Genomic DNA, 19,404 nt, shown 5'->3' on the forward strand with positions numbered 1-19,404 from the left:
GGCACAAAACTAACTAATATATAAAGCTAAACTTTTAGTCAGGTCTAATTTTTTGTCAAGTGTCGCGCCACGTTGGATATATTTAGATAGATTTCATAGGATAAAAAAATTAGTTTAAAATTCTATTTTCAATCAAATTTGGATAAAATTTTAGGATAAAATTGTTAGTTGTGAGTTTTATTTTCCATTCAAATTTTAGCCAGTCATTTATATGTCTACTACATAATTTAAATCGTCATAAAAACACATCAATTACTAACTAATTTTGCATTAGAGATATATTTTGAAATTTGACATATAGATTAAAAATTTATCTCAAAATTTAATAAACAACCTTGGCATTGCACGGGTACAAAAACTAGACACTTGACATTTCAACTTTTCCCTAAGTGACGCCAAGTGTCGTGCCACGTTGGATAGATTTAAATTGAATTCATAAGATAAAAAAGTTAGTTAGAATTCTATTTGGATAAAATTTTAGGATCAAATTGATAGTTTAAAGTTTTATTTTCAATAAAATAGCAATATTTCAGATCTACAAATTGAATTATAATTTTATTCAAAAAAATTATTAGATTATAATTCTCAAAAACTATCATATAAATTTATTTTTTATATCATAATATTTTTGGAGCGAACTAAGTAGTTCAAAGCATAAAACATCCATTTATAATATTTATTAATCGATTAAAATAATATACTTCACAATCTAATAGAATTTTATTACTATGTAGACCTGCCAATTAGGGTCGGGTGATAAGTCATCTTGGATTGGGTTACTTCAGATAACGAGTCAATAAATGTTCAACCCTTGCCCAAAGTTTTGGATCAATCCAACGGGTTTTGAACATTAATTTTTTTCGGACGGGTTTGGGAATGCAATTTTAGTTATTTTTTGGCCCTACCCGACCATTTTGGGCAGGTTTGGGCACAAAATATTACGACCTGAAGCTTAGCCCGACTCGAGAAGTGGGCTGATTTCTTTTTACTTCAGCCTGGCCCGACCCGCCCAATAATCACCTCTAACTCAAGTACAGAGTAATCCAAGCTCATCATATGTGTTACGCCCTACAATTTTTTTTTTTTAAGTGCCCCACTTCCCAAAAACTGAGTAAAGGAGAAACTCTAGGAAAGCTCAATGTTGATGGGAAGATGCTATAAGAGATGTCCCAAAAACTGAGTAAAGGAGAAACTAGCTTAATCTCTCTCTTTCCTCAAAGCCCCTCGTGTTTTTTTCTTTTTCTTTTTTTTTTTTTTAAATTCATAATTTCCCTCCATTTCCCTCTTCCATAGCCGCTAAGTCTCTTTCACAATTAAATACTAAGAATTGAAATAACAACATAAGCCGCCTCAGCTCGAGATAAACTTAAATCTCTCTAAGAAATAATCCTCAATTCTACTTAATTGAATATTAATAACTAATAAGCATTAATCTTTTAACTTACCCTGTTTTGTTAATCCTCAAACAAAATTGAATTTGTTATGGAGTATTGAATAACGCTTATTAATACTCTCAAACATAATTGAAATAACTTGAAATGCTTAACATGTTTATTATTCATAAGTTGTTAATTCAAGTTAATTGAAAGGTATGATCTATGAATTCGTAAGATTAACTCCAAACACGCACTAAAAGTATAAAAAAAAAAAAAGTTTCTAATCCACATCCTACAATTATTCAATTACATATTTATATGCAACTAATTTCTTCTTAATAAAAGATGATGGGAAAATCATTTGCAAAGCATAATCAAGTATTTATGAATGTGATAAACAAACAGTCAAAAAAAAAGGAGAACAATTAGTTGTGTATAATCTCCATAGTAATTTTCACAATGTACAGTTTCTAATGGAAATAAGAAGACAGTTCTAAAAACAGTTGGGAGAGCTCAAAAGCATGCCTTTTTCCCAGTAATTTTAAACAAGTCAAAGAGGTCAGTTGAGCCAAAAATGAAAAAGACTTCTCGGAGACAAAAACGCCTAAAGAAATCCTGAGAATGAAATCTAAACAACCATGTCAAAACCCTAAAGACGCACACCAATTACCATCTTTCGCAACTCAACACCCAGAAGCAAGGAAGAAACAAGAAGGCAGAAAAGCTGTCTTGGCAACATAATTCTCTCTTGAACCAAATCACTCAGTTTCTGTAAGTCCAGCAATACATCACTTTCTCACTCGCTGCCTGTTGTCCTACTGGCATGCCACTTTATGAAACCTTCTTCAAGGGCTTGTCGCATCCATGGGTGCCGGCAACAATCTAGAGCTTCGGGTATGGTTAACCAACTCCTCTGACGTGTACTCTGTTCTGGCCAGTACTCCAGCTCCTCTTTCACAAGCAATGCAAACATAGCAGCCTTGCATAAACCTTCCGGGCTAAAATCATCTTGCAGGGTTTTGCTCTTAAAGTCATAGTAACCCAAAAAATCCTGGAAATGAGAGAAGCCTTTAAAGAACAAGAAAGTCCAACAAATTTATAAACTTTGGCTTGCATGTATAAGCTTGAGAAAACAAAAAAAGCAACACACGAATATTTTTCATAAAATTTGGCTTGCTTCTTGACAGCCTTATTCCTTGGGAGAGGAGGTCAACCTTAAGCCAGAAGGGCCACAAAGATTGCCAAACCAAAGGTAAAAGCTGCAGAGGTATGATGGAAGATTTAACATCTAAAAGAGGCTGTTCTGAAAGAGCACCAACATCTAACAGACTGTTCTGAAAGAGCACCAATTTTATTTTCGGACATCACAGAAGTCAGAAAAATGGTTTAAAATGCCAGAGTGACCCACAAGCATGAATTTTCAAGAAAAAAAAATGGTTTAGAGGAAGAAACTATCTATTTGGAAACTTTTACATCTGGTTTTTTTCTTCGTCGACTTCTACTTCTTCAAAATGTTACATGGACTCAGGTACCCATGTCCGACATGGGTACGTGTCCAAGCGTCCGACTCGGTTATTTTGTGAAAAAATTCCATGATTTTGAACAAAAAGTGAAGTTTCCAAGTGTTGCCCAAGTATCGAGGGTCCGACATGGGTACTTGAGGTGACATGAAGAGTCCATAATACATAAGTTCTTCTTCTGGTTTGTTTAATGTATGTATTTCAGATATATGCATGACAGCTTCAAAAGCCTCTTTGAAATTATCTATATATAGCAAAGTTAAACAGCACTATACCCCATACAAATAGTCTAGACATGGAGGCTATCCTATATGTCTATGTAGTTGCCTGGAGGTTTTTATACGATAAAACATTGTGCGACACAGAAAGGAAAAGCCTAGACTGTAAAGGACCATCTAACATCCTCATTGCCAAAAATAAAGAGTATAGTTTAGTGAAATAATTAGTTGTCCTTCACAATCCAAAGTTTCAAGAATGGCCAGTAAGCTGATTCAGCTCTGTGAACAATGTTATTGGCACTAAGGTATTCGCAAGGACCAAATATAGCTGAGAGATTTAACAACTAGCACCAATAAGAAAGAATATTTAAAAAAAAGATGGAATAAAGGAATCCTAGAGTTGTTTGGAGCCAAAATAGCTATATCTTGCAATATTAATATGAAGTATGAACAACATTTGTTTAGAGCCAATATAACTAATTATCGCTTCAAAATAATTGCACCATTGATATTTAAATTTAGTATAAAACAACAAAACCAAAGCCCTAAATTCCAAAATGATAGTCATTTTTCAAAAGCAAGAATTTCAGGTGAAAAGCAAAAGCATTGGTTTTCAGAAATGAAAAATGCAAACAATTCACATTATATCTGCAAAAATACCAGAGTATTATAAACAAAATTCAAATTCCTAACCAGTATGTCGCCTTTGACACCAGCCTCTTCTATTGCTTCACGCCTTGCTGCCTCCTCTACAGTTTCATCATTCTCCCAGCCACCCTAGGTTTTGACAAAGGAACAAAAAAATTAAGCAAAGGTACAAATAGAAAATTTTCTATAAAATTTAAGTGCTACATTTTGAAGTAAAGCACTTGTCCCAAAAAAAAAAAAAAAAAAAAAAAAAAAAAAAAAAAAAACCCACACACACAACTTTAGCAACCAAATCTTACACCCAGCAAATTCTGAAAAAAGGCCCTCAAATGCACCAGAAGAGGGTAACTTTCCGAGTCACCATCAACCACATTCATAAAAAAAATTGATATATTTGGTGACTGAACCTCTACAATACGTTTTTTAAAAAAAGCGCTTCATAGATGTCGGTTTCCATGATAGAAATCTAGAGCAGAGGAGGTAGCTTCAACTCAAAATAATTTAATTCAGGTAAAGATACAAGGTCCCAGCTGAGCAGTTGTCACAGATAATACTATTATAGCGAGTTCCACATCTGCTACAAAATCATTAAATTCACAAGATAGACTGGAGTTTAACCAATATGTCGAAACACTCACAACACCAATCTTTCTTCATCGATGACTAACAGCTTGTTAGTTGGAGGAAATCACAGATATAGAGAAAGACAGGCAAGGAAGTCCACAAAAATGCTATTTAAATACGAATTAAGGTTTACAAATTATTGGCTTATTGGTAGACGAAAGAGGAAAAAGTATATCCCACATTATTCTACACATTACTTTGCTCCAAGTCGGTAAAAACTCTACAGATGATTCTTTATATACCTCTCAAGTTGCCACCCACCTCTATGTACTTCCCCTGCGTCTTATTGCTTACAAATTATGGCTTTGATTTCCATGTTTGCCAATGCACAACTTTGAATCTTAATATCATGAGAAAGGCCAGCAGTAATCTGCAATCCATACCTTTTAAATTGGATAAAATAATATTGAACCAAAGCTTCAATTCCCAAAGACCCTGCAATCCCCTTATCTTTCTTCATCAATTGTACATAGGAAAGACAAATGATACTCCTTTCCAATCCAATTTTTTATTTTATTTTATTTTTTACTTTTGCGTAAAATAATGAATGAACCAAAGCCATGATCCCCCAAGTCCCCATCTGCAACCTAAGAAGAAAAAGAAAGATCTAATCTAAGCTACCCCTTGTATGGCATACTCACTTCCCAAGTAATTCAGAGATAGCCAGGAAGACAGGAACAGAAAAAGGGAGTTTGATCACGAGGCATCGATATTCATACCCTATGAGCTATAACACCTTTCCTAATAGTGCTAGTTAACACTCAATAATCAATCAAAACATAATGTACACACATAAGTATACTGAGACCCAAGGACATTAACGTGCGCAGACAATGTAAACTAACATTAGTAACATTTGCTATTTGCACAAGGGTTGCTGCAATGTATCAGATTTCAGGAAAAAAAAAAGAAAAAAAAAGAGAGAGAGAGAGAGAACACACGAGCACATTAGTTAAACTACATCATAAATTTAGCAGCAAGCAACTCAGCACTTATGTAGGACATAAAAGAGCATATCCTCCTAAATAAGCAAACAAAACCCCTGCAGCAAACTAGATAACTAATACAAGGAAACCTCCACAAGTTAAAGGTACATAGATCTCCAGAAAACAAGTCTGTTAAAGAGAGTATAGCCGAAAAATTACAAATTTGCCAACTTAAGCTAATAATATAACTACCCTAGCATTTTAGTGGTTTATAGTCCATATAATACATTGTCCTCATCATATTCATTCCATATCCTTGGCCAAAACTCTTCCTTTTGTGCTCCCAGCCGGAAAGGTAATTTCTAACTATGATATTATAGGGAATACAAAATAAATGTAGAAGTAATAATTGAAGAATTTATCAGAGCTTCTACTTAAAGGAAACATGAATATCACTGACCACTGAGAAATGACAAGCTGCAGTGATATACAGAGATCTCCAATACCATTGCATTAGTATTGAGCAACTAAAAAGAAGAAGACCGCATTTCTAATACCATGCATGGACCAATGGTCATACTCTCTTAACAGCCTAAGATTATGATGATATAACATTCCATAAAACATTCAAGAAAGACCATCTAAAAATAGAAGCCGCTATTTTGATTTCTCAATAAAAATCCGCTTGGCCATTATCTTCATCATATTCAGAGCCTTTCAAGAATCCATAGGATACAGGAACCATATACCCTAGTTCAAAAATTTTCATGGCTAGTCACGATAACAAGCACAAAATCAAACCAGCTCAAGATAACATATCAGTTGTCAAACAGATACCCAAAGACAAGCTGGTTATAATAGAATGGATTAGTGGGAAGGGCACTATGGAGAATGACTTTATAATTCTGTTGTGGACTGTGGATTACTTTGGGAATAAGTAGAGTTGAGGGGGGAAAAAATCAGAAAATATCTATAAAAAGGGGAACAAGGAGAAAGAAGGGTTAAAGAATATTGTAAGGAGTTTACTGTGGTTTTAGTTGCTTAGTTTGGAAGTGTCAGGTCACTTGAAGGCCTGAGGTTGTATCACTCAAAAAAATGATTCAATTGTATCATATTACAACCAAATATCTATTTTTCCCTAAATTCTCTTCTTAATATGTCATTAATCTACACCTATTTTCTAGTTTAACACTAAGAATCATCATCTTTTTCTCTTACTTGATATCTTCAAGTTTCCAGTCCATGACACTCATATTCATTCATCCCTTCAGACACGCAGGTGATTCAAAGAATAATAGTGCTTCGTAGCAGATGAATTCACTTATGCCACCGAATCTCCCAGATCTCCCTATCCCCCAATAATATAATTAAAGACCAAAATAAGTTTAATGATTTGTTTATCTATTAGTTGTGAACCTCAACCCATAAGAGTGTTCAATGGGTGACTTGGAGGAGCTTTCCAAGTGTATCTCCAAAAATTGAAAAAATAAACAGCTAGCTCTACCCCAACAATGGGAATCCTGGATGAATCTTGATTCTTGAGCACCTCTCCATGGAGAGACGGCCAACAGCCACCAAATTTTATAGAGGGCTAGTTCTACCTCTTCATTGCATGATGCATGTCCATGGCTCTCCAATATTTTAAGGCCTGCACTTTGGTGAATCTCCATGGAGAGACAGTGACCATCATTGGGGTTTTTTGGGTTGAGAGAGAGAAAGAGAGACCAGAAGTACATACTCTTAGGCATCTAGTGATAAAGAGCAAGCAGAGATTGTGCCAAGATGGATAAATGTTTATCACTCATGGCCGGAACTCTAGTGTATCTGTGTATACATGAAAATTTCCTATTCGCATCCATTTTTCACATCTTTTCAGCATAATGTACTTCATAAGCTCCTGTAACTATTTCAATGAAGGTTAATAAGCTTTCTATGTTGGTGTGGAGGCTTAGAATTATCTAAGGCAAAGTGCACATGGGGGGTCTTATAGAAATGTATTTGTGCAAGTATTTCCTTAAATGCTTAGCCATGCCACCGTAATGAACCTATAACCTGAACTCCTGAAGTCATTTCATTAAGACATTAGAAGGGGAGGGTTCCTCTAATAGTTAAACAGAGTGGCTTTGGGAAAGATATAAATGATATGGTCAAGTAACAGAGATAAAGTTGGTCATCTAGCTACATACTAGGTAGTAAAATAATTATTGCATAACTAGTTTCCTCATCAAGTGGCTCAATATCATTATATAATTTTTTTTATTTTTTTATTTTTTATTTTTGCTTTACATGGGGGCTGTAATGACAGATTCACAACTAATGAGAAATGGAATCAAAGCAAACACCCATCGTTATGACTAGATACAAATCATGCATTAGTGTTGCCATCTCCAGATCCCCCAAAATTTAAGCTAAACCAAGAAAGTGTCAACAAAATCACCTTAGGAAACAGAAGACCTGGTCCACTAGTTGAGTTGATCATAAGCACTTCCACAATCTTCTCTGATTCTGTTCCATCACTTTCTGCAGAATTTCTATATCTAAAAGGGATACACCTGCAAATAAATGTATAGTTAAATTGTGCAATTCTCCTGACTATTGAGAACATGTAAAAAGGTAATACTAAATTTCAGCATGCCCTAAATATAAAATCTATGAAAGATTGCAAGAGGTAAATTTATGATCTTTGTTGTTCGTGTATGTGTGTGGGGGGGGGGGGTTGAGATCAAGCAAGAACGTGGCTTATCCAAAGCTTACCAAGAGCATGATGTGCTCAAGGATCCATGATGCAACTCCTCCACACACACACACACACACGCACCAAAAAATAGCTCCACCTTCTGCATGTGCTTACCAATCATAAGAAAATCATTTGTATCCCCTATTTCTACCCCTCTTCTCACTTCTCATGTTGCCAATCCTCAAAAAAGAAAGCCTAATTTATGTGACAACTGTCAGTTTTTTTAGAGATGGATGCTTGTGCTACTAGTTTACAACTACTACCGATGAAGAGAAATCTATTTTGTTTTTCAAAAGTGCTCTTGTAAAAAAATTTAAGCTAATCTTTCCACTACTTCCAACTAGTATGGGGTAAGGTTGTGAATATAAAAACCTCTCCAAACCCGACACAGTAAGTTCATACTCAAGAGATGTTGAGATTTACTTAGAATCATTATGCGTTAGCAAACAGTATAAGCAATTCACATTTGCACTACTCTTTGCTCAAAACAATATAGAGAAACCAAACACAAACACCTTAGGGTCAAGGCAGCAAAAAAGCAAAAACCGAATTGAGCTATATTGCTCAAAGTCTCAAACCTTATTAAACATTAACTTTCTATATGTTCAAATCAAGAGCATGACGTGCTCAAAGATCAATGTTGCAGCACCAATCCTCAAAAAAGAAAAAGAAAGGTTAATTTGTGTGACAGCTAGTCCCTCTTTAAGAAATGGAAGCTAGTGCTGCTGTCTACGACAACTATCAATAAAGAGAAATCTATTTAGTTTCAAAAATTCTCTGGGAAAAAAGCGTTGAGGTAATCTTTCCACTGCTAGTATGAAGTAAAGATGTGAATATAAAAACCTCTAAACACGGGACACAATGCGTTCATACTCTGTGTTGTTAAGGAATTTGCTTAGAATCATCCCGCAATAGCCAACAACATAAGACTTGGGCATTTGCACTACTCTTTTCTCAAAACATTATAGAGCAACCAAACACAAACACCAACCAAACTTAAAATGCACTAGAACGCCCTTGTTGACGATCCTTTACTCCCACCAAATTGACGGGTTAGTGTGAGCTTATCCAAGGCAGCCAAAAACCCAAATGACTGCTCAAACCTCATCAACCATCAACTTTCGATATGGCTGCAAACAAACTTTAAGCAGTTTCAAATGCAATCATTGCTTAAAAACGCGATCAACCTCCCCAATTATATGTCCCAAAATCAAAGACTTGAACATCTTCCCGAAAAGTTAACGACAGAAATGAAAGAAATTCTAAGCACTATTCCATACGATTTTTTATATACCAATAACCATATAGCTTGACCAATTCTAGCAATGACATTTATGTACTAACATTCTAACAACCCCAAATTCCCACATCCCTTTTCATTTTATAATAAATAAGATTGAATACCATTCAGCAATAATCATTAAACAAATCAAGAGCATTGAAACAATTATAAGCCACTTGACCCAAAAACACTTGACCAATGAAATAAAATAACAAAATTCTTTTTTCCTATGTACAGAAAGACCCAAAGCGGAATGATAGCAATATAGACGTAATTTGATTTCAATTCAAGATAAGCATCCCCGATATTGTACCAACTAAGCTAGACGACATCCACAGAATATATAACACTGACTATAGATTGACAATAATAATACACAAAAATGAAAACATTTATATAATTATTCTGCATAAACTGCACTAAAAGCATAAAGATTGCATTAAAAAAAAAAATACCCAGCAACAAGACGACAGCCATCTTCATAGCGTTGCTGTTGTCGACCAGTGCGTGCTACCAATTCAGACATTTTCCCTTGTTTTTCACAACATCCAACAGACCCCATCTTTAATGAATCTCATCCTATTCTAAAACCAAGTAATTTAAAATAAAAACAACAAAAAATTCCTGCAATCAATCAACTAATCAACGAATTAATCAATTTCAAGAAAACCCCAGAAATACCCATGAATTTATTTGCCTAAATTATGATTCTGACTGCAAAAAAAGCATTGTTCCTCATAATTCTGAAACAAAAAAAGGGAGGGATAATACACAGTTAGTGGGTTGTTCTCTTTCGCGGTTATTCCGCAGAAAGAGAGAGGAAATAGTAAGAAGGGGAAATTGAAAAAAGGGGGGTTGGATGATGATGAGATGTCGGTTAACAATCAGATTACATTGTGGAAAAAAGGGAAGAAAAGGGGAGGTAGGTTCTAATTTCTGTCGCCCACAACCCCAAGAACCATAAATTAAGAACAAACTTGGGTACAAAAAAAGTTGATGGATTTTAAACCATACAATAACACCACAACATGACACGATACGACACGAGATGAACACCTGTCATACTAGATTTATGTTTTATCACAATGAATAAAATCATCACGAGTATTGAAAATATACCGAGTTAATGAATTCTTAACCTATACTGAGTATAAAAAAATATAAATTTTTTATGTTTTAGCACAATAAATTAAATCATCATGAATTTAATATGAAAGTAGGTTAATGATTAATTAAACATACATTGATACAATGATTGACATATGTAACCTCAAGAACTCAACTTAGAAGTGTCAATTTGGGTCACTAGTCAGATTCGATTGGGCCTAGGTAGGTCAAGTATTTTTTTATTTGAGTTATGTTAAAACATTATTCCGTGAAGGTTGAAATCTAAAGCTAATCGTTTCCGAATCAGGCTCAGTTAGGTCAATTTTTTACATATATAACAAAGATTATGATGTGATGTTGATTAACCATCAAATTACATTTCAAATATGTAAGAAAGTCTACATGTCTAATCATTAACTAGTTATATTAGATTGGGGTTAAAAAAAATTAATAAAATAAAAAACTGATATAAAGTTAATGTCAAGCATTTTGACTCATTTAATTGAATGAATTAAGGGCATGTTCACATTTACTTAATTTCAGTTCAGTTCAGTCAATTCAGTTCAGTTCAGTTCAGTTTAATTCAGCTTCAATCAGTTCAGTTCATTTCAACTTCTAATTTTCATCTCTCATAAAATATTCATTTCAGCTCAACTCAGTTCAGTTCAGCTCCAATCAGTTCAGTTTAGTTCAGTAAATGTGAACATACTCTAATTAAAGATTTTTTTTATTATCTAACAAGAACACAAATTTGATATAACATGATTTATTCATTTATATTTCCACTTCCAGTTTATTTTATTTGCATTTATGTGAGGTGAAATTGGAATAAAGTATGATCATGAACATTTGTAAGTAGACTTTTAAATCAATCTCAAACATGAAATAATTTATTCATCTTTTATTGATTTTGTAAGTAGAAGAAAAATATTTTTATTTTCTATCATAATGATAATAAAGTCAATATAAAGTGTAACCTCCAAAGAATTTTGATTACAAGTACAACTATAATAATTAATAACAAACTTAACACTCATCTCCCTACATTTAGACATCATCTTACTTCTCTACCCACTAAGCCACCAAAATTATCAGATGAAGGTTTAAAGTTGCATAATACTCCCACCGTCCCCAAATATTTGCCTCATTTTTCTGTCTAGTTCGTTCTTTTAATTTGACTTTAGCCGGCCCTATGCTTTTTTTGGTTATAGAAAATTAGATCACATCTCACAACTTTTCTCTCTCATTAACTCTTCTCAACCAAAATTTAAAAAGGGCATGTTTTCATTGACTGAGCTCAGCTGAAATGAGCTGAACTCAATTGAATATTTTATAAGAGAAAGAAATTAGGAGCTGAGCTGAACTGAAAATAAATGTATGGGAACATGCCTTAACTTCACCCCTTTGAAGGGAAAAAAAAAAGAAGAAGAAGAAGAGGGGAGGGGGAAACAAGTGACTAAGGTGGTAACAAATCTATACTTAGTATTTAAAAACTATAACCAAGAAACTAAGAAAGACACATGTCCTCATTCATTCTTTTACACTTCTCTAACCATAGTGCCACATGTCATCTTACACTATTAATTTTTTATTACACCATTTTTTTTTAATTCTTACATTAAACTTATACTTCATTCTTTCATACACTCTTCATCTTCATCTCTCCCCTTTAATTAAACCTTTTCCTAATCTCTCTTTAATTTTAGCCCTTCTACCTTCTATTTAAGCCTCTTTTTCGATTAAAGTTTCAAAATTTTAATTTGTTTAATCATGTCTCTAATTACATATTATACCCTATAATGATTATTGATATTTCCTCACTTATCTCTCAATACAATTTTATATGAATAACCCGTGAATTGCACGGGCCAGAAGGCTAATTTACTTAAAGATGGAGTTGCCATTGCTCCTCCATTATGTTTATGGGCTTTTTGTGCCAAATGTTTAGTAGGCCAAAATGGTTAATATGATAACAATTGAACCATACACCAAAAAATAGCAAGTCTATATTCGATTATCCTGTTCTCAAGCAAAATCTGGTTTCCACTTAGCATACTAGGCATTGTAAGCATATGAATGTGCCCGAAAACTCAATTTTATGCCACCAAGAGATGTGGCTAGCATTATGTAAAAGTATTGTACTTTGTAGTTATCTAAAAGTTTACGACACAAGTTAACAACAACCACAACCACAACCACAACCATCACCAGTCCACCACCCACACACCTAGTTGTAATTCACTAAGGTAGGGTTCGAGGAGGATCCACTATATGCAGCCTTACACCCAATCGGTATAAGACTACAGAAGATTTTCTAAGTTTATGTACGGATACATATATCTTTTGCGAGCAGCTAAAGATTTTTAAAGAATTTTAGAGCACAACCCTCTGGCAAGCCAAAACTGGAGTCAATAGTCATGTCATATCTACGCATCAGTAACTCCCAATAATCTGTTTCACTGAAGAATACGTCCCCAAGGCTCCACTGACAACACCCAACACGACAATAGCAGTGCTTATTATCACCTAAAAGTAAAGAAAGGAAACGAGGATGAGTACAATGAGAAACTATAACCAGACTTGAAAACCAAAAAAATTCAGGTAAATAAATAAGCTGCCTGTAAGCTAACATTCATCTTAATTTCTGAATATTGTGATGAAAGGTCCTTAGACACACGCTATTTTAACCTCCACAAAAACTAAAGGTACATTTTAAGCGCAATCACTAAGAAAGCAACCAGCTGTTGCTTGTTGTGCAACAAGGAACCTGTGCCCACCATTGTGAAGAGGAGTGGTTGCTGAATTCCCCTGCAACAACGGAAGGCATAGGATTCTCTGATGCGTATGGAAGTCTGAACAAGCATGATTGTCTAGTTTTAGTCAATTTCCTGAACTCTTTTGCTCCGTATGATTAAGGTTAATGTAAAAAAGGCTCTCCCTCTCTTTTCGAACCATGACTAAGTAACGTAAGCCTCATGAATTCATGATATCTAATGACAATATCACACTACACAATCTCTACAAATAAGCAAGACAGATTATGTTGGCAAACCTGCATCTTTGTAGCCTTCTTATCCATAATTTTTAAAAAGCATAGAGCTGGAAAGATCATAGCCTGCATCACAAAAGGACACATGAACAATATACATAAGCATAGGTTCATACTTCATAGCATGCTAATCAGAATCCATCATGCCATGAGAAGTACACTAGGTAGTATCCAAATTAAACTGCAATGTGATGCAATATAGTGTGTACTCTACATATGAGCATGCTTACCACAAGAATACTCAAAAGCGAACCGATTAAAGCCATCAGAAGACCTGCAGCCATAAGACAAGAAAATTAATGTATACTGGCCAAATTTTATATGAGGAAACTTCATTGCAAAGATATCAAAGACATTAAAAAAGATACGAAGAACATTAGCACATAGAGTTATCAAATATTAACTAGACGTCCATAACAAACTAGAGCAACTAAATCACCAAAACCCTCCGTGTAAACTTAGTTGTCACCTTGTCCCAATCCTTATGATTAATTTTACAGAAGTCCATTTGAGCCTTTTTTATTCTTCCCCATTGCTTGCTTAAAGTAGTGGCAAATTGGAAATTTAAAGCATTACTCATTAGTAAACTAGAAAAAAGTGATAACTTTTACTTCCTGAAATAGCATGTGATATGAAGTAGTATGAGACTTTTAATGCTGGAGGGAGGAGGAAGCATATTGGAAAACTAAGTCAAGCTAATCAGAAGAAAGAAAAAGGCAACAAGAATTAACCAAAAGAGGGGTTGTCAGTTAATTGGGATAAAACTGAAAGAAGATGCAAGGCCACATCAAAGCTGCAGAGTGCGAGGATGTAACCAGTCTTATATCTAATGGAAAACATTTCAAGCCTTTTTTTTTTTCTATGATCTTCTTAGAGTTAAGACATGATCACATGATCCACAAAAACTAAGATAACTTCTTGCATGTCTAACTCCAGCTTAAAATAATCTGTTTCTTCTTCATTTATAGTCTTCAAACCAAAACTATACCATGTTCTGGATTTGAAAATGTTAGCAGTTGAATAACAGTGTAAAATACATACCGAAAAATGGAACTGAGAAAGCTACAGCAAGTGTGGAAACAACAAGACTTGTCCGGAGCACAAAGAAACACCAGTTGCTGTTAGCAATATGGGCTGGCAACAGCTCCTCTATTCCTCGAGCTAGTGGGTTCAACAATAATGCATACGTATACAATGTCAAGGATCACAAAACAAGTCTTAGAGGACAGCATGTATATCATATATATCTGTGTTTGACATCAAAAACAAAGAAATGACTTCTAATGAAAAAAAGAAAAAGAAAAGGATATTTTGTAAATGGGTTGATCACCTGCACAGAAGAAAGCAGAAAATTGTAAGTGTTCCTTCCAATATACTTGAATGTTGGGAAATAAAATTTATTAAAAAAATGAAATACATACAGTTGTCCAGAGTGCAACATTAGAAACAACCAAATCCTTTGGCATGTTTAGAGTGATTTGTGATAGTGTGCCCTCGCCAAACATAAGAAATCCCATGACAGCAACGCTTCCATATATCAAAACACACAGAGCAAAACTGCACAGCAGATAGAAGTTCACATTAATAACGAGAGACAAACAAGAACCATAAAGCTCCAAGTATTGCTTCTGAGTCTACAGGTTTCCATACCTGGTTATCAATGCTGCTGTGAATTGTTTCTTGTCAGCCATTGATTGATAGATATTGGGGAAAACTGAATGACCTGAGTAGCAGAATCCATACACACCAATAGCAAAGGGCATGCCACTCCAATTTACAAGTTTTCCTGTGTGATGAAAGCCAAGCCCATCAACCGTTCCAAGATACAGAACACAAAAAACAATCATCACTGTTGCAATAACTCCACCAGCTGCACAGGAAAAAAAATTCCACATACCATATGGGTTATTCCACGTAAAAATACATATAAAAACTGTATTAGACAAGATGAAATTGATAACTTACCTGAAAGGTAAGAAATTACGCGTAAATTTTTCAGCCACACTGTTGGTAGAACAATAAGGGCAGTGAGCAATGCAAACACATGTGTTGAATCAAGGTAAAAGCCACCCCAATTTAACGAAGTCCCAGGGAATAGCCTAGTAAGATTGTCCCCCTCCAATATAATGAATTCTACACAATATGACTGCACAAAACATACAAACATTAAGAAAATTTTGAAGGAAAACTGTAGTTCATGTAAATATGTAATAAGAATCTCAACTTTCACTTACATATAGCTCCACATACAAGGCAATCTGCAGAGGGAAAGAAAAAGATAAAAATAGGTTAGGGTACATATTTCTTTCTCAAAGTTAGAAAACACAGAAGCTAATAGCATATTCTAAAACGGTTGGGTATGCTTGCATATTCATGCTCTCAGCAGTAATTTCCATCAAATATCAATACAGTATCATAGACTCATAGAGGAATTTAATTTCACATAAAACAATCAAGGAACTCACTGATAGGAATAGACGTCCATATTTTCCAAATGCAGCTTCACCAATGTCTGGATAAGTTATAATCCCTGCCTTACTTTCGAAGCAATATCTCATAAGTGAGGCTGTATAACAGCATACCATAGCAAAGAGGAATAAGAATAACAGGCTCAGCCAACCAGCTTCTTCTATTGTATACGGAGTAGATAGAAGCCCAACTCCAGCCATAACATTTATCCCTGCAAGAAAACAAACATTGAAAAAGCTCAATTGTTAAAGAATGGAAAATTATAGGTGAAATCTGAGAACTTCAGTCATTTAAAGATCATGGTATGAAAGCTTGTAATAGTTTAAACAAGCAATTCTCACCATTGAATACAGTTTGAGTGAAAGTGCATCCTTGACCAATTGGAAGCTCTCCAGCAAGATGTTCATGCAAGGATCCTAAAGCAGATATCCTCGATGAAACTTTCGACAACTTGTCATAGTCTTCTTTCTGGTATCTGCTCCCATGTTCAGAAAGCAAGGGAGTCTTATTTCCATCATCATCTATGTTACTTCTGCTGCGAAAGCTAATCAAGCTAGGAGTTCGACCAAGCAGTCCAAACCCTGGGGATGCAGCAAGTGTATACGAATCCGTTGTCTCTCTATCGAAAACATGAGAACACAAAAGGCAGTTATGAAGATGTAAAGCTTTTCCCATCACATTATAATAATTACAGCAAGTTGACAACAATTCAACTATATGAGTAGTGTTACAAATCAAATTGACCTATTTCATCATTAGATAGTTTTTTTTTTTTCTTCTTAAAACCATCAAAGAACAATCAAAAAGCAAAAGTGAAACCAAGATTAAGGCACATACAAAAGTAGAAAGGGTAATCAACAAAAAGGAACGGAGATAGTACGAAGTACAAGTACATATCATATCCTATCACTCCTACTCAAACAAACCAAAGAAGCAAACTTATACATCAATTCTTTAAAAGCCTACATTTGTTTAATCTCTTCTGTTGGATTTAGCTACTTCAACTATTAATTCTGACAAGATTAAATTTTTCTTAACCCAAACACCCAAAATTCTTCTTTCTATGTATTCTTTCAAAACCTACAACTATTACTCATATAGTTCATATAAAACAAAAACTACAAATTAAGCCCAACACCCCAATTAAACCCCACAAGTTCAAACCAATTTTTTTGCCACTAAAATTGAATTGGGCAAAACATAATTAATTCCCACAACAATTAATGGAGATACACAATTAGATTGTTTTTATTTCATTGTGCATTCAAATTGCTTAATAATTAGCTGAATATACATAGAGTATTAAAAAAATCACAAAATTTCTTACACAAAAGTATGCACACTTTATAGAATTGCTAAAAGTAAAAGAATCTCAAATAATCAAACAATTATTCCAAAAAATCATAAACTCAACTATTCTTTTTTTTTTTAAAACATAAACTCAACTATTCTATTACAGTATAAAACAAAGGAATGCAGAAAAATATAAAAAAATTACCGAAAAAAAAAATTACCTGAAACTCTGAGGCCAAGTTTGAGAGATAAAAGTTTCACCTTCATCATCATCAACATTGTCATCATCTTTATCACTATCATCATCTTCATTATCATCACTGCTACAACTATTAACCCTGTTATCTTCTAAATCATGTTCATCTTCCAAATCAAATTGGGTATCATCTCTATCTTTTCCCGCCATAACAACTACTGCAAATTTCAGCAATTAAACCCCAGAATTTAATATTAAGAACCCAGAATGTTTTTTAATAAATTTATGAATAAAGATTGAAACTTTTTCCAATCTTTTAGGTTAAAAAAAACAGAGAGGCGGCGAGATGATGATTATGGAAATGATAAATTAATCAAAAAAGGAAGAAATGGACAAAATGGGAGGAGAGAGAAAGTGAAAGAGGAGTCTAGAAAGAAAGTTTTTGATCATTGGTGTGATTGGACCGTTGAAGCCATTGTTGTTGGGTTGTAATGTTTGTGTTTGCTCTGCTTTTTATAGCTTGGTAAGAATTGTGCCCTGTTTTCATTTGTTTTCCGAGATTTTCTCGGTTTATGATTTCCAGCATTTCCTTGGTAATGTTCTAGACTGAGGTGTAATATTCTCTTTGTAAGACTGTAATTAGATTTATTACTAATTACTACTTAGTTGTTGAGGAGTATTATTCCTAGGGCCTAGGGATAAGTAAAGATAGTATTGGGCGGGGTCGGCCCATTGGATGGTATGACTAGCATCATCAATAAAAAAATACTCGTAACATGGTATGGACACAAATGTATGACATGACATAACATGGATACATGAGTATATGACACTACATGTTAATTTATTTGTATATATTAAGGGTATGATATATGAGGTGGGTTTGAGTCACTCTTTCTTGGAGAAACGTGATATGACACGATATTTCTTTAACATGTTTTGAAATGCTAGCACATGTGTGTTTCTACTTTGTGGCTTCAGTCGCATACTCGCATGACATAACATGGGCACATGGCCACACATGTTAATGTACTATAGATTTTAGGGGGTTTGAGGTGGATTTTAGTCATTTTTCTTGGAGAAACGTAATATGACACGACATGTCATAACATGCTTTGAAATGTTATCACAACAATGCATGACATGTGTTTTTGCTTTGGGGCTTTGCCCCTCTTTTTCACTGAAAAAAAAAATGCATCACATGTGCTTAGGCAAACTTGACATGTAACAAGGATCGACTATGGGCTGACAATATCCAAGGAATGCAGAACCAACACGAGGCACGATCCACATATATCATTAGTAGTAAGGAGTCCAACTTATACAAAATTGCACCTAAAGTGCATATATATTACGGTTTGGAATCACACCCTGCAATTTTAAGATCATAAGGTGCATGAAAAATGTAAAAATTGGTTAAATTAATGATGTTGCACACTTTGACCACACTCTCTAACAAAATAAACGCAAGCAAAATTCAACAAAACAAGGTCTAACTTTGTAAAGGTCTTACCACATATACTAAAGGTTTGGAGTTCGAATCTCCGTCTTCAAGTGACAGTGCTTAGGGGTAAGAAGGAGGTAAGAATTATCCTAGATATTTTTCCTTTAATTTTGAGTGTTTGATCCACAAATATATCACAAAAAAAAAACCCGTGAGGGTTGAGATATGATCAAAGTTAAGTATAATAATTAAGATTGGTTCATTTTTCATTTTAATCAAGTCAATTTAATTATGATGAAGAATTGAAGATTGACAATAATGCGAAACTTAGATTTTTATTTTTTGGGAATAGATGAACACAATGTTAATATACTATGGTATTATTTTATTATTAAAAATAGGATTTTTAGTGAACCACTACCATTTACTTTGTACTTTTTGTAAACAACTACCATTTAAGTTTTTTTTTTTAAAAAAACAACTACCACTATTTGAAATTTTATTTGTTTTAGTAT

At 34.1% G+C, this 19,404-nt stretch overlaps 2 protein-coding genes across 3 annotated transcripts; both read right to left on the reverse strand.

Annotated features, from left to right (window-relative positions):
* Window positions 1-1,725: 1,725 nt before the first annotated feature.
* LOC110710496 (nudix hydrolase 16, mitochondrial-like) lies at window positions 1,726-10,320 on the reverse strand. Of its 2 annotated transcripts, none has more exons than XM_021888808.1 (4): window positions 8,067-9,771; window positions 7,750-7,864; window positions 3,808-3,891; window positions 1,726-2,427 (listed from the first exon to the last, which is right to left on the reverse strand). In XM_021888808.1, exons 1-4 carry the CDS (start codon window positions 8,168-8,170, stop codon window positions 2,173-2,175), a joined length of 558 nt encoding a protein of 185 aa, XP_021744500.1. In that variant the 5' UTR covers window positions 8,171-9,771; the 3' UTR covers window positions 1,726-2,172. The 2 variants fall into 2 exon arrangements, with proteins under 2 accessions (XP_021744500.1, XP_021744499.1); XM_021888807.1 differs by lacking the exon at window positions 8,067-9,771 and adding an exon at window positions 9,787-10,320 and having other exon boundaries at window positions 1,785-2,427.
* A 2,203-nt stretch (window positions 10,321-12,523) lies between these two features.
* On the reverse strand, window positions 12,524-18,052 carry LOC110710577 (amino acid transporter AVT1A-like). The gene is made up of 12 exons (XM_021888903.1): window positions 17,471-18,052; window positions 16,298-16,575; window positions 15,953-16,167; window positions 15,722-15,745; window positions 15,453-15,633; window positions 15,138-15,357; window positions 14,909-15,044; window positions 14,798-14,817; window positions 14,529-14,674; window positions 13,718-13,761; window positions 13,491-13,553; window positions 12,524-12,964 (listed from the first exon to the last, which is right to left on the reverse strand). Exons 1-12 carry the CDS (start codon window positions 17,653-17,655, stop codon window positions 12,872-12,874), a joined length of 1,605 nt encoding a protein of 534 aa, XP_021744595.1. The 5' UTR covers window positions 17,656-18,052; the 3' UTR covers window positions 12,524-12,871.
* Between the last annotated feature and the right edge of the window lie 1,352 nt (window positions 18,053-19,404).

Source organism: Chenopodium quinoa, unplaced genomic scaffold (genome assembly GCF_001683475.1).
Source record: "Chenopodium quinoa cultivar QQ74 unplaced genomic scaffold, ASM168347v1, whole genome shotgun sequence".
NCBI classification, from domain to species: domain Eukaryota; kingdom Viridiplantae; phylum Streptophyta; class Magnoliopsida; order Caryophyllales; family Amaranthaceae; genus Chenopodium; species Chenopodium quinoa.